General features: G+C 65.3%; 1 protein-coding gene across 1 annotated transcript in view; it reads left to right on the plus strand.

The window, feature by feature from the left end:
* The window catches only part of LOC117641623 (mucin-19-like), a 45,413-nt gene that overhangs the window by 12,267 nt on the left and 17,877 nt on the right, over window positions 1-15,269 (plus strand). The window contains exon 2 of the mRNA XM_034379113.1: window positions 10,449-10,522. Within this exon, the coding sequence (XP_034235004.1) occupies window positions 10,521-10,522 (2 nt within the window). The 5' untranslated portion in view covers window positions 10,449-10,520. The remainder of the gene's footprint in view (window positions 1-10,448; window positions 10,523-15,269) is intronic.

Here is a 15,269-nt window from a genome sequence, read left to right on the forward strand (position 1 = left end):
CGCGGAGCAGACGGTGTGGCTCCACGGCCTGGAATAGGACGTGCCTGCCTGCCTGCCGCGCCAGCCTCCCATGCACACTTTGGCAGGTGCTTTGCCCGCGGTGGCAAATTTCCTTCTTCTAATCCTCTCACCACCTCCGCACATCCTCTTATAATTTTCCCGCCCACCCTGCCGAGGCCAGCCCACTACAACCCGGCCCCCCAAAGGCAAAGGTACGCTGCAAAAAATAAAAATAAAAATCACTCTTAAAAACAGAAATGGGAGGAAAAAGAAGGCCATGCAAAGTAACGGCTTGCGAAACCTCTCGCTCCACTGCGGTAGTTGGCGGCCCTGCTAACGACGAGTGCCGCGTCGTCGCGTCGCGCCGCCAGCGCTGCCAACTTTGCTGGAGGAATGTTAGTCATTGGCTGTCTCGCTCCCACGCCACCCACCCGCCGTGGCGCCGCGGCGCCGTCGCGGTGCTGCTGGCTGTGGCTAATGGAAACCAGCGCATTCCATTATTGACAAATCCACGGGGCCCGGTGGCGTGGCGTGGCGTGGCGTGGCGTGGCGCGGCGCGGCGGGCGGAGGCGCAATGCAAGTGGCTGCAGCGGGATGAACGCGGCGAGGGCCTCGGCCCCGGCCTGCGCCATCCTGCGCCAGCCTGCGAACTGCTAGTGTGACATTAGTCATAAATCAACATTCCAGGCCCAGTGTGCGCGGCGCGAAGCTCCCACACTCCCCCATACCCTTTTCACGCGCGCACACACACATGCACATACACGTACACAATCTCACACACACACACACAAATTCGCAGATTCACCGCCGCACACGTTGCATATTTCCGGCTGGAGGGGCAGCGCGGCCCCCAAAGGGCGGCTCGACCTAATGTATGAAGCGTTCATTGTCTGCCCCCCTCCCCCCCCTCTCTCTGTTCCTCTCTGTCTCTTTGTGTGTACGCGTGTACGTGTGCGACACCGAGAAGCACGCCACACTTACCGTATGACAATTAGTAGTGTGTTGTACAGCACGGTCTTTCCCCCGAGAGGGCGCCGCGCCGTGCCGTGCCGCGCCCTGCCCTGCCGCGCCCTGCCCTGCCGCGCCCTGCCCTGCCGCGCCCTGCCCTGCCGCGCCCTGCCCTGCCGCGCCCTGCCCTGCCGCGCCCTGCCCTGCCGCGCCGTGCCGTGCCGCGCCCTGCCCTGCCGCGCCCTGCCCTGCCGCGCCCTGCCCTGCCGCGCCCTGCCCTGCCGCGCCCTGCCCTGCCGCGCCCTGCCCTGCCGCGCCCTGCCCTGCCGCGCCCTGCCCTGCCGCGCCCTGCCCTGCCGCGCCCTGCCCCCCCCTGCCCGCCGCCCCTGCCCTGCCGCGCCCTGCCCTGCCGCGCCCTGCCCTGCCGCGCCTGCCCTGCCGCGCCCTGCCTGCGCCCCTGCCCTGCCGCGCCCTGCCCTGCCGCGCCCTGCCCTGCCGCGCTGCCCTGCCGCGCCCTGCCGCCGCCCCTGCCCTGCCGCGCCCTGCCCTGCCGCGCCCTGCCCTGCCGCGCCCTGCCCTGCCGCGCCCTGCCCTGCCGCGCCCTGCCCTGCCCGCGAGCGTCGTCTCTCATATAATACGGGTCACGTCGTGTTGTGGCGCAACGAAGGGCGGTGCTCCATCAGCTTCGGCCCCTTCGGCCCCTCGCACTCACACAGACGCACGCACACACTCACCATCCTGAATTCATTCATATTCCGTGCTCGCGTCGTCGGCGCAGAAGTATAGACTCCCAGGCCCTGGGTCTTGGTGGACGCGTGTGGAGTATGGGGTAATACGGGTACTAATGCACTCAATTTGAAATGCGTCCGAAAGTGTCCGTCTGTCGCCCTGGAAGGGGCACGGGGCGGGGCGGGGGCCGTCGGCCTAGCCAGACGCCACAATAGCGGGTGCGGCCGGCAGATGCCGGGCGAGGCGTGGCGGTGCGCGCCGCGGCCCACGTCGCCCAGCCTCCTTATTATTACAGATTAATCCGGCGCGCGAGTTTCTGAGTGAATCCGCGGCCCAGACGCCTTCGTTGTGCAGATCGGAAGTAGTCGCCGTCGGCGCGGCCTCGCCGCACGACGCCGTCGCCGTCGTGGCCTCAGAGCCGCGGAGTCACGGGGCGCCCACGGTGGTTCGAAAAGCCGGTCTGCAGCGGCGAAAGAGGCGCGCAGGCGAGCACGCCGATAGCACGCAGTGGTGTTCTATCGGCAGCGTCTGTGTGTGTGTGCGTGTGTGTGTGCGTGCCTTTGATGTGTGTCTGTGGGCCCGCCGCCGAGCCGCACGCCGTAATTATGCCTGCTTTCGCCGCTCTGCTTTTGGACGCTGTGTGGAGCGGAGCGCGCTGCCGTCCGCCAGCTCGCCTCGGCCAGGGCGCGCGCACACTCACACTCCCTCACACAGACACAGACACAGACACACACACACACACACACACACACACACACACACACACACACACGTGTATCCATGTCGCTCACAGATCACGACAGCAATCGCTCGGATCGCGGATCATGTTTCGATACTCGGTTGTTTTTCATCCGGCCGGCTCGCGCGCTGCGCGCCGCCGGGCTGCTGCCAGCGAATGTCGAGTGCGTGGCGGCGAAAATACGACCAATTTGTCCGGGGCTGGCTGTGCTGCCCCGTGTTGGCGGCCGCGGAGTGTTCCCGCGAGCAAAAGGCGCGCCGCCGCGCACGCGGATTAATAATGTAGGATAATTATTTCGGCGAATTAGGCTGAGCGGAGGTGTTGGCGCGGTCCTCCGCACCGCCCCGCCCCGCCCCGCCCTGGTCAGCCTCGTAAAAACGCGATGCAAAATTGATGGCCGCCTTCCCGGCGCGCTGCCGCTAGCTGCCGCCCCCGCACGACTCGCCGGACTCGCAGTCTGTTGTTCCCTGCAGCAAAGTGTTTACGACATCGCGCGCTCGTGTCCGATACACTTTTTCCCATTCTTCGATATCGCTCCCGCCCGCTGCCTGTCTAGCCGGATGTATGGCGGCCAGGTCCCGGTCTCGCCACTTACGGGCGCTGACTCCGACTCCTCATGGCTCGGGTTCGAATCTCACCAGCGCGCTCTCTGTTTTTCCCCTCAGAAAATCAAATTAGCAGCCGGTCCACGAACAAAGGAGAGGGCATCATTGACGGGTCACGCTTGCGCGCCAGCTCATGAATGAAACAAAAAGTGGAATTCATTTAGCGGTTCTGCGCCAAAAAAAAAAAAAGAAAGAAACAGAAAAGTTGCTGGAAATAAAAGCGATCATGGCGAGAGAGTTGAACCGTTCATCTCGCCGCGCGAGAGACTATGCCGCGGGGGAGGGGCATACCAGGTCCGGGGGGTCCACTAGGAGGTGCCGCATGCCGGTGGCGGTGGCTATGGCGCTGTGGCGGCGTGGTGGTGGCGGCGCTCCGGAGGCCCGCCGTAACATTTTATGTCTGGCGGAGAGCGCATTGTCCACGCCGCCGGCCGTGCAGCATGCCGGCATAGCGCGGCATAGCGCAGCGAAGCGCCAGGTTGCATTTCATTTCGAAACGGGGCGACCGCCGTGCCGTGCCGCGCCCAGCCAAGCGCGAGGCGAAGGGACTTCCCCGGCGAGGCCGCGCCGCACCGCGCCGCGCGTCGCGAGGAAGCAGATGAGTCGGACGCTTTCTGCAGGCACGCCGGGCACGCCGCCGGCCGGCCGAGAGGAAGAGGACGCACCGCGACCGCGCACCGCGACGGTGGCCCGGGTTGCGTCATTCGGGAACAGCCCCCCTCCGCGACGACGACGGTCTTGTGCACGCGGCGGCAAACGGCCGGAAACGGCCGGAAACGGACTGCGGGGAGTCTTCAGTGGCATTGGTCGCGGCACGGCGGCACGGCGTCGTCTTGAAGCAGTGCGTTTTTGTGGCGCACCAGTGAAAGCCGGCAGCGGTCGGGCAGTCGGGCGCGGCGGGGCAGCGCTCCATAAGTGCGGGACACCGGGTTGCAGTGCTTCGCAGTGCTGCACCGGCGGTGGGACGCGGACACTACAGTGTGCGTGACTCGGACCGACTCCAAGTCGCAGGTGGTCGGCCTGCGAGGCCTGCGAGGCAGCGGGCCTTGTCTTTTATTTGATGGTTATGGCGCTGTGGGCGCCGGTCGGGCCGCGGCGGCGCGGCGCAGCGGCCGGGTGTGGCTAGGTAGGCCGTCGCAGCGGCAGGGCCCTGGCCCCCCAGGTCCCAGTTCCGCTCTCCAGGACCTCCCCAGTGCCACCCCCAGGGCTGCCCCCAGTGCCACCCCCAGGGCCGCCCCCGGTGCTGCCCCCCAGTGCCGCCCCCAGTGCCACCCCCAGCCGTCCCTACACTACATAAATCGGCGGCGCGGATTTTGCCGTTATTCGCTCCCCTCGCGTTACACGGCCCCGCGGCCCCGCGGCCTGGTGGCTCGCCTGGCGGTGCACGTCGCTCCAGGCTTGGAATATGAAAGCGAAGCAGAGCGAGGCGCACAGAGAGGTGCGGCAAATCCGTTGTTGCTTTTACCGCGCGACCCAACACCGCACTGAGGTGTCATGTGCAACGCGTATTATATACCCCGGCCTCGCGCACAAAAGCAAAAAAAAATCTGCAAAGCATTTAAACGGAATAAAAAGGAGTAAAAAACGCTGCGCCCGACGGCCTCCTGCACTGGCGACTGCTGGCGCTTCTGACCCTGCGCGACCCGCGCCGAGAGGGTTCGCCGACGACTGCGGGGGCGGCGCGCGGCGAGCGCAGTTAGTCTCGTTCCGAACGGTGCACCGTCGCTCTGTCTCTCTCGCGTCTCTGCGACGTGTTTCCTGAGTGCGAGAGAGACAGAAACGCTGTTCGGAATCAGCGCTGCTGGCACGACGCAGAAAGAGACGTTTTTATGAGTTGTCCAGCGAGGCGCTGCGAGGCGGTGCGAGGCGGCGGTGGGAGGACGCGGTCCTGGATAACACCGTGTAGGACGACAGCAGCGCGGACCACACAGCGAAGGACTCCACTTTGCATCTCAATTACATACATGGAAACAGATACCCGAATGGGGACGCCGAGGACAAGCTCGCCGTTCCATTTGGAAGGAAGGCGGGCTAGAGGGCTGGCTCGTTCCGGACACGGCTTTCGTCGCACTGTCTCTCTCGCACTCTCGAGGCACTCCGTAGGGGTGCGAGAGAGACAGAGCGACCGAAACACGGCGCGGAACCGCTGCGCTGGCCCTGCTGGCCCTGCTGGCTGGGTTCGCGATAGCAGGCGCTAGATAGCAGCAGCGGGGGAAGACCGGCAGAAAGCCGCTGCACTGCATGCGAGCGGAGAGGTCCTCCGGGACGGCGGAAACGCGTTGGAAGCTGCAACGAAAAAGGGTCCATGAAACGATTTGTAGCAGTGTGGGTGAGAAATTCAGGTGGCGTCCAGGTGACGCGTCGCTTGTCGCTTCTCGAGGTGACGTGTCGCCGCGGACGCCGCGCGCGGCTGACTTGCTTATTATTAGGCGGCCCACGCGGCGACGACGCGACGCGTGGCGTGGCGGGGCCGGGCAGGGCGGGGCGGGGCGGGGCGAGGCGGGGCGGGGCGCGCGAGGTGCGACCGTGCCGCGCCGTGCCCGCCGAGTCCGGGGTCGCGTCGGGGTGACCGGAACCCGGAGCGGAAGGTCGAGTGGGATCGAATCGAATCGAGTTTTCGAGAGCAAGCGCGGCGTGGCCGGGCGTGGCAGGGCGTGGCAGGGCGTGGCAGGGCGTGGCAGGGCGTGGCAGGGGCAGGGCGTGGCGTGGCGGCGCAGCGCGGGGCGTTGGCGCCAGAGACAGGACAGGCCCGCATCGCAGATGGAAAAGTTGGAGCGAGAATGTTTTGATCCAATAACACAATCGCCTCGCCGGGCTGCGCCGGGCTGCCGGGCCGCACCCTCGTTACAGATTGAACACCACCACTGGCAACCAAGTTGGGGCTGTAAGGGCTGGAAGCGCTGTGAGAGCCGGAACGAGGAAAATGGCCTCGCCGGGCTTCGCGGAACAAAACGGGGGCCCTTTGGACGTGACGCACTTGACAGACCGAAGGATGGGGAAAGGGGGCTTCCCAGGGCGCGCTACTACTCGAGGGCCGAGCCGAACCCGCCCTGCCGCCGCCCCGCCGGCTGGCCGGGACAGGCCGGGACTGCCGAGACTCACGTCCGAAAGGGGTATTTACTCCGGGGCGGCGGCAGGGCGGCAGGGCCAGTGGGGCTGCGGGCCGGACTCGACCGTTCCCCCTGATTGGTGGTACACACGTCGATAGCGCTATGTACTCACTGAGTTTGGTGCCGTGAGATGTAGGGGAAAAGGGGGCGGGGGCATTGGCGCCGCCACTGCCGCCACTCAGACTGTCTTATTGCGGGCGGAGGGCCGCCGAGGTAATCCTCCGGGGAGGCCGAGCCGAGGCGCTACCGTCCTCGCTCCCGGGTCGGAAGTTCGCGGTTCAAACACAACGGCGACTCGATTTTCTTTTTTTTTTGCAGCCGTGAACCACGACTGCTCGGGCGCGCGGGTGTCCAGGAGGACGGCGACCCCGAAGAAGCACTAAAGGGTCTGAAGGAAGCGAGGGGCGCGGTGGGGGTCCCGCTGAGGCACTAGATGTCCTCGAACTGGCACACGGTGGATGGGATGGCCCCAAAGTGACACCGGCTGGCTCCAGCACTAGCGGCTGGGCACTACGGCGTGGAGGCGCGGGGCATCGCGGGGCGGCGCGGGGTCGCGGCGCGGGGCGGGGCGGGGTGGGGGCCTCCAGGTCCAGATCGATACGCCACGGCTCGGGCACGGCGGCACGGCGGCACGGCGGCACGGCGGCACGGCGCGCCAGGCAGGCCGTCTAGCCCAACACATCGTCGCCACACCGCGGCGCTGCACGGCAGCAGGGCCAGGACGGCGGGCCAGGACGACGGGCCAGGACGGCGGGCCAGGACGACGCCGGGGCAGGACGGCGGGCCAGGACGACGCCGGGGCAGGATGACGGGGCCAGGACGACGCCGCGGTCAGGTCGGCGGGAGCACCGCGCTGCGACACGCCGCCCCGCTCAAACAATAAGGCGGATTGTAATTGGTGTTGACCCAGGGCAGTGCCGGCCGAACCGGGCCGAACGGGGCCGAACACGCCCCGCCGTCGTCGCAGCACTAATTGGAGCCGGCGCGCTGCAGCCGAGCCATTCCGAAGAGTCTCCCCGTCGGTCTGCCTCTCTCGCACCCCTGCGGGACGCCCAATGAGTGCGACAGAGACGAACCGGCTCTTCGGAGTGGGCCCGCGGCCTGCTGGCCCGCTGCAAGGCTGGGCGAGACTCTAGGCTGGCCGGGGCGAGGCCCGCGAGGCGCGCCGCCCAACGATATTCCATTATTGATGGGCACTACCTCGGCTGCTTTGTCGACCCGCGGCCCCGTCGGCCCGCCGGCCCCAGTGACCCCGGCGTGGTGCGGGGCGCGGCCAGCGCGGCCAGCGCGGCACCGCGGCGCCCCTTTCACGCGCCGACCGGGCCAATACCGTAATGAAAGTAGGCGGCGCCTCGATGCCGTGCCTCGACGCCGTGCCTCGACGCCGTGCCTCGACGCCGTGCCTCGACGCCGTGCCTCGACGCCGTGCCTCGACGCCGTGCCTCGACGCCGTGCCTCGTCGCCGTGCCTCGACGCCGTGCCTCGACGCCGTGCCTCGACGCCGTGCTCGGCCGTCACGTGACCCCCTGCCGCCGCGTACTCGTTAATCGTGATGACGGGTCGGGCCCCTCTCGGCGCCGTAATGTATCTCGGCTCCAGTCGGGGGTGGGAAAAGGAAAAATGACGTCCCTTTAGGGCGGCGGCTTTGGCGGCCCGGCCCAGCGAGGCGATGATGTGGAAGAATATGAGGCCGGGTCACAAGTCAATGCGCAAGGCTGCTCCCACACAATTATGGAGAGCGGCGGCCTTTTTATGCAGTGCGCCATAATGGCAGCCCCGCCGCACCATGGCGCTGATCCACTGGAACGCCACGTTAGCTCTCGCCCCAATTCTTCCATCCAGAATCCAGAGCCGCGCCGGGCCGCCGCCCCCGGCAGCCCCCGGCAGCCCCCGGCCCCAGCGCGCTCGTCTGCCACCCACCTCAGCGCCGCCGCCACCAGCCCCCGGCCCCCGGACCCCGTCCCCCCGGCCGCGGCTGACCGACGGCACGGCGCGCGACAGGGCGTCTCCCTCATCACGATGATGTCGTCCCGCTTGGGTTCCGCGCCACGGCGCACGGCTCGAGAGATAGCGCCACCACCATTGTACGCGCGTCGCGGCCAAAGAGAAGGAAATGGTACAAGTGCCGCCGCCTTTGCATCATCGGCCCGGCGACGCTCGGCGGCTCCACTTCAAGCGCGATATCTGCGTACCTTCAGCGCGCTCCGTCCTTCTGCCACAGTGTGCGTGCGTGCGTGCGTGTGTGTGTGTGTGTGTGTGAGTGTTCCCGCAATCCTTCAAAACGTCCAGCCAGCCAACGAGGGTCTCAGCTGCACCGCGGCGCAGCCCATCCAGCGGCTCCGGCAAGACCCAGCTCCCCGGAGGCCGCGGCGGCCGCGACCGGCGTCGTCATGGCGACGGGGCATTCACGGGAATGCAGTGCGCCGCTAAGCCGCGATGCAGCGATGCCCCCCCCCCCCAGCACGCCCCGCCCCGCCGTCAGCGGAATGAGTCATTGCGACCCTCTTTTTTGGACGTGTGAGAGCGCTTGCGTGTCTGTGTGTGTGCGTGTGTGTGTGTGTGTGTCACTTGGGCTTGGATTCCTCAGGTGGCACTGGCGCGCGGGGACTCGGAATAAATGCATATGCATGCAGGGAGTAGCCAGTAGCCTCGGCTGCCCAGGCTGCTCTGGCTGCCATCGAGAGTCACGAACGACAGCCGACGACAGTCCACAGTGCCGCAGTTCGCAGTGCCGCCACCGCGACGCCGCCGTGAAGCCGCTCCACTGGCTGGGTCTGCATCTCTCGGACAAGTAGCGCGGAGAAAGAAGCTCACGGGGATCAAGCCAACTGGATTAAATAGATTTTCTTGCCACACGCATACCCACACACACGCACACGTACGTGCGTGCGCGCCTCCGGGCGAGCGAATTAGCATAGCCGCGCCGTCGGCTTTTTTTTACTCTTTTCATTCGCCCCGTTCCTTGGCAGTGTACCCACTCAAACATGACGCAACGCTGTGTCAACAGCCTGCGGACGCGGCCACCACCGACCACACTGGTTTTCCTCGTGAGCGTCAAGTCGGGGTTCTCCGGACACTCCAACCCCAGCCGTGTCCGGCGCGGCCCCGCGCGGCCCCACCGACCTTGACATGAGCCGCAGCCGAGGGGTTACCCACTCCGGGAATCGTGTGTACACTCAGTCCGGGAATCGTTCGTAATTTGCTCAAAATTTTATCGAAAATCTTAAAAGTTTCAATGGAGAGGGATATGTAATAGACACAAAACACTCAAAAGCTAAGAAAATCTTCGAAAACCTCTCCTTTTATGCAAGATTTGTTCAGGAATCGCGGGAATCCGGAATCGTGTGTACGTCCAAGTACCGAGTGGGTAACCCCTCGGCCGCAGCACCTTCTTCGCCTGGAACTTCGCGCGCGGCCGGCCAGGCAGACAGACAGGCAGCCAGGCAGGCAGGCTCTTCCTCAACGCGGTTGCATGTTTTCCACTCAATTAACCGTCGGCGCCACGACGCTGCCCGCGTGCAGGGGCGTGCAGGGAATCGTGATAAATTAATTGACACCAATCTATCCGGAGCCTGGCGGGCTGGCAGGCTGGCGCCGCCTCGCTGCCCCGTTCGGGCCCCGGTTCGGGCCTCGGTTCGGGCTTTCGCTTCTTCGGTCTCCGTCCTGGCAGTCCTGGCAGTCCTGGCTGACTCGCCACTATCCCCCTAGGTAAACACGCCGATGCTCCCTCCACTTTGCTCCAGGATTGAAAGGGCGGGAGGGTCGGGGCCTCCCGGGCCGCTTGCCGCCCCTGGCCGCCCCTGGCCGCCCCTGGCGCCGGGCGGGGCGGGCTAAGGGCGGGCTAAGGGCGCGCCCGCTGTGGCTCGAACGGGGTGGGAAAAAAAGGAGTCTCCCCGCTGGCTTTGTAAAGCGGCGGAAGTAACGATTGCGACTCTGCCAACCTTCACCCGACTTTGAATCGTCATCACCGCGGAGGCTTTGGAGTGCTGCTGCACCGTGCTGCGCCCTGCTGCGCCCTGCTGTGCGCTGGGGGAGCGGACGAGGGGCTTTACGTACTGAAAACAATCGGAGCGCTCGCGCTCAGACACTGTGAACATGGTGAACATGGTGTACATGGTGCACATGGTGAACATGGTGAACATGGCGAACATGGTGAACAGGGTGAACATGGTGCACATGGTGAACATGGTGAACATGGTGAACATGGCGAACATGGCGAACACGGTGAACACGGTGAACACGGTGGACACGGTGAACATGGTGAACATGGCCAACATGGTGAACATGGTGAACATGATATCCTCTGTTGTGTTCCAGGACTCGCCGTCCCAGCGGCCGCCTGCGATGACTCGCTGACCGTCCCCGTCCCCGCGGCCCGCGGCCACCACAATGTAAGTGCGCTGTGCTTGGCGCTTCGCGCTACGCCTTCGCCCTCTGCTCGGCTCGGCCGGGTCCGGGCGCCGCCTTGTGTCAATGTAATCACCGCCTTCAAATCGGCAAAATGCGGCCCCACCCAGCTTCGGCCCCCACCTGCCGAGCACGGCGCGCGCGTCTTCGCTGCCTGCCTGTCTGTCTGCCTGCCTGTCTGTGCCACCCCAATCAGGTTTACAAACAAACCCGCTCGGGGCGGGCTCTTCGGTTTTTCGCTTGGTTTTCCGTGGCGCCACGTGCAGGTGGCGCTCTGTTGGCAGCCGCTGCAGCGCCTCGGGGCCTCACCTTTCTTTGGCGGGGCCCGGCCTGGGGGGCAGCGCGGGGCAGCGCCGAAAGGGCACACGCCCCGCCACGCCCCGCCACGCCCGCACGCCCCGCCACGCCCCGCCACGCCCCGCCACGCCCCGCCACGCCCCGCCACGCCCCGCCCGCCCCGCCACGCCCCGCCACGCCTCGCACCCCACACCCCGCACGCCGGGGGACGGTCTGGGTTGTTGACACAATGCGAAATGGCGGGGTGGGGGTAAGGCGAGCGAAGTAGAGTATATAGGGCGCCGTGCTGGGTAATTTCACGCTCTGCTAGATGGTAGAGAGGGCGGAAAGAGTCGAAGAAGCGAACGGACGGACGGACGGGGACGGGGGCGTGTCCGAAAAGTTGCTATCATTTTGGGGCGCGCATTTGCTGACCAACTTTGTCCACTCTGGGCTGCAGGGTTGTTTATGCCCCGCACCTTGCCCGCCGCGTCGCCGCATCCCCGGTGTCTCCACGGCGGCCTCGCCCTCGAGGTGGTCCTGCGCTGCAGCGGCGGCAGCGGCGTCTCTCTCCAGTGTGGGGCACACCGCGCCGCGCCACGCCGCTGTCGTGGGAATCGTTCGGAGACGTTCGGGATTTCGCCGAGAGTTTTGGCGCCCCGCCTCGCTTTCCCGGGCCCGCAGGTCTTGACGTCTTACTTTGTGGCGTCGCCGCGTCGCGCCGTATCTCGCTATATGAATGCCGCGGAGCCGCCGAGCTGTCAGCGGGGACTCCGAGAGAGTCGAACGGCGGCGCCGCGGGGCAGCGGCAGCGGCGGCAACGGCGTGCCGGATACAACCCCGGCACCACACAGCCTCGACGCCAGCACCAGCGCACCGCAGGGCGGGCTCTCCGTTTCGGAAACGGGCACCCGGCCGAAGCAGAGGCCGAAGCAAGCGCCTCCCAGCAGGATGATGCCGAGCACGGCTTGCTCTGTCCCTCTCGTACTCGCGTCGTCTCCGAAGGGTGCGAGAGAGACAGCGCCGAAAGCAGTGCTCAGAATCAGCCTGCGAGAGTGCGGGCGGGCCGGCCCGCCGAACGCCGTCGCGTCGCATGGTTGCCTACCCTGCGTTCCGCAGGCGCTCGGCGCCCGCCGCGGCGCCGCAGCCAGTGTTGCCATTTTGCCGTGTGGGCAAAAATTATCCAGTGATCCCGATTGAGTGATTTTGCGCTCCTGCGGCAGCCCGGTTTCTGGAGGATAAGACGGTCGTGGCGCAATGACGCGGTGCGAAGTGGTTCCAAGTTGTTGTTCTGAGATGGGCTGCCCGATAGCGGCAGTCCAGGTGTGTCTCGTGTGAGGCGTTGGCACTACTTGGCACTGGCCAGCACGCACAACAGGCAGGGCTGTTGCACCACGGCAGTGTAGCCGCTCTACGGCGCCACTGCCCCATGGCCCCATGGGATCGACGATCCACGAATCGGAATGTCCGCCGCGCCGCAGTCCTTTTGGTTCGGAAACACGCACTGCTCTCTCCGAGGAAAAGTCCGCGGGAAGTGCGGTGAATTTCCCGACCGCTTTGACGGGTAACGACCGCGGCCAAGACGCTCCCTGCGAGGAAACGCGCCATCGCACTGGCGGGAAGAAGAAAAATAATCCACATCGATCGATCCTTTCTCGCAGTGTGTGCGTGTGTGCGTGTGTGTGTGTGTGTGTGTGTGTGTGTGTGTGTGTGTGCGTGTGTGCGTGTGTACACGTGAGAGCGGAGCAGGGCCGTTTGTAGGATGGCCCGAGATTGGCGTACCTGGCGTGCCCCACCTCACGCAGCGTCTCGCAGCGTCTGGCACACCGGCGAGCCTGTTGCCGCGCGGAAGCCCTGAAAAGGAGACGAATGGGAAGGCAAGGGAATGAAACCAAACAAAACAAGACTCGAAATTCCGAAAACGAAAAAAAGGAGCGGCATGCACCGCGACGCCGCCGCGCTGCCGCCGCAGTGACGACTGGTGACGACTCTGTTGGCGCGGCTGTCTTCACTTGGCGCTGCTTGCGCTGCTTGCAGTGACGCGACCGCCGCGGGAAGGAGAGGGCCTCCGAGTTCCAGGTTTCCAGGCTCCAGGCAGCCGCGCTTTCCTGGAAAAGTTTGGACGCGCCCCCTTTGTAGAGCAACAACATCGGCTGGTGTATCGGCACCGCACGGCGCACAGTGGAGCGTTCAAGTCCCTTTTAGTAACTCTGCAGGTCAAAACGTCTCCAGGATTTTGACCGCTTCCACACCGGTCTTGTGACCCACTGTGCATTGCCCTGCTCTCTCAGGTTAGGTCAGACTAGCCGCGGCTGTTACGAAGTTGGCCAAAAATAGCCACCGAAAAAAGTCACCAAAGTTTGGAGGGGGAAAAAAGATAGAAAATACAATCAACTGGCAGCAGGGCGCAGGTGAAGCAGGGCGTCGGCAGGGCGGGCAGGCTGCGGGGCAGGGTAGACCTGGTGCCATCGATTTGGCCCTACGGCGCACACGGTGTCTGCCCGAGAGCCACTACGCAGTTCGGCCCGCGCCCCGCCCAACCCCACCCCGCCCCGCCCTGCACACCACAAATATTTATGGCCATTAGTAGCGGCTTTAAGCCCCAGTGCGAATCCTGCCAGCCACTCATCGGCTCCATTATTAATTGAAAAGAAAAAAATTATCGCTACACAAACGGTGTTCCGCGCAATACACTGCAGGAATTTCATAACCAATCTAACAACTGAAAAAAAAATCACATCATAAGAACAAAATGGTGTATTGTTGCAGTAGCGCGCGTGTCGTGTGGCGCCAACGTGTAGCGAGCGATGTGATACGCTCCGGTGTAGAAAGGAAAGCAATATCATCGCACGGAAGTGAAGAATGCTGGGCACCAAGCTGCGACCTTACGTCACACACACAGACACACGGCGGTGTGACGTGCGCGTTACCAATCCATTCTCCCTGGTAGTCGCTCGCGAGTCCCTCATGCACGGATTGAGGCGGGAAGACAATTTGGGGCCCGGCGGGCCGATCGTGGCCGGCACACACACACACGCACACACACACACACACACACACACCACACACACACATTGTGGATTCTTCGGCGCTCCACGGCCGCGGCGATGCAACTGAGGCCTCGGCGTGCACTTTGCGGTCCGAGGCAACCACACCCGGACCGGTCCAGTCCGGGTGACGTCACTGCGCGTGACGTGTCGCCCGGTCTCGTCACGTCACGTCGGCGGGTGACGACATGGCCCGGGTGGTCCGGGTGGCCCGTCCGGGTCGGCGGGCGGTCATGTTCGCCGCACCTGTACACCTGTAGGTACCGCACGCAAGCGACGCAAGGCTGCGGCCTGATTGGGTGGGGAACGCTCTTTTTTTGCCGATCTTTTTGGCGGTCGTTTTCCACGTCGCGCTGTGGGAACGGCAGGAGTGCTACCGGTGTAACCGTGATGCAACGGCAATGCTAATCCGGCTGTATCGCTGTATCGGCCCGATCCATAAAGCGGCCCGGACGCCGGACGGACGGCCCCGCTGGCCGACTAGGCCGTCGTCGTGGCCGCTCGGCCCAAACTCGGCTCGACTCGGCTTGGCCCTCTCGGCCCGGCCGCTCCTCTGCCGCCAAAAGGCGATCGGAAACGGTGGCTGATTTACGAGAAGGCCGCGTAAAATGGGAACCCGTTCTGGAGCCTCCAGCAGCCTCCAGGAGCAAGCGCGCTGGCAGGCCGTCCGTCCGGCCGCCAGGCAAGCAGGCAGGCTGTCGGGGTGACTGTAAAACCAAAACGTGCGGCTGCCCGGTAAAGTTCAGCGCCGCTCGCCTCAAACTAGACTCGGAAGGAAATAAAACTCTCGCCGCTGTCAGACGGGACACTCTCTCTCTCTCCGCTGGCGCCGCTGGCGGGGCCTCGGGGAAACGGCAACGGCGCGCATTATTTTTGCCCCCAGATTTGGATCGCCGTAAGACTTCCGACCGGAACTATCGCAGCCTAGATCTTGTTGTCGGCGCCGCGGACAGGCCGACAGGCCGGCGGGCCGGGCGCGCCGCTGGCACCGGGCCGACGACGGCGACGTCGCCGCGGAGAGGACGGCGCCGTGCTCGTCGGAGGCCGCGGTGAACCTGTTGCGGCGCACCCTCGCCGCTCTCGCCTCGCGCTCATCAACGCCACCGCGATCCTCGCATCACCGCCGCCCAATAATATTTACTTGACTCCAATTTTCCAGCGCGCTGCACCTTCGGCGCGCTCCCCGGCGCAGGGCGAGGCGCAGGGTGTGGGGGGGGCGCGGTGCGTCGGAGCGCGGGCTCAATATTCTGACACCTTTCGGTCCTCACACGCGGCCTCCATCCCCCCCCCCCCCCCCCCCCGGTGCTCTGCAGCGGGGCGTGCGTGCGCGTGGAGCGGCGGGCCTCGACGGCGAGGGCTGCAGTGCGGTGGTGCAGTACACTGTCGTCCGAAATAACGGACCGGATCG

The sequence above is a fragment of the Thrips palmi genome, unplaced genomic scaffold (assembly GCF_012932325.1).
Source record: "Thrips palmi isolate BJ-2018 unplaced genomic scaffold, TpBJ-2018v1 HiC_scaffold_1, whole genome shotgun sequence".
NCBI classification, from domain to species: Eukaryota; Metazoa; Arthropoda; class Insecta; order Thysanoptera; family Thripidae; genus Thrips; species Thrips palmi.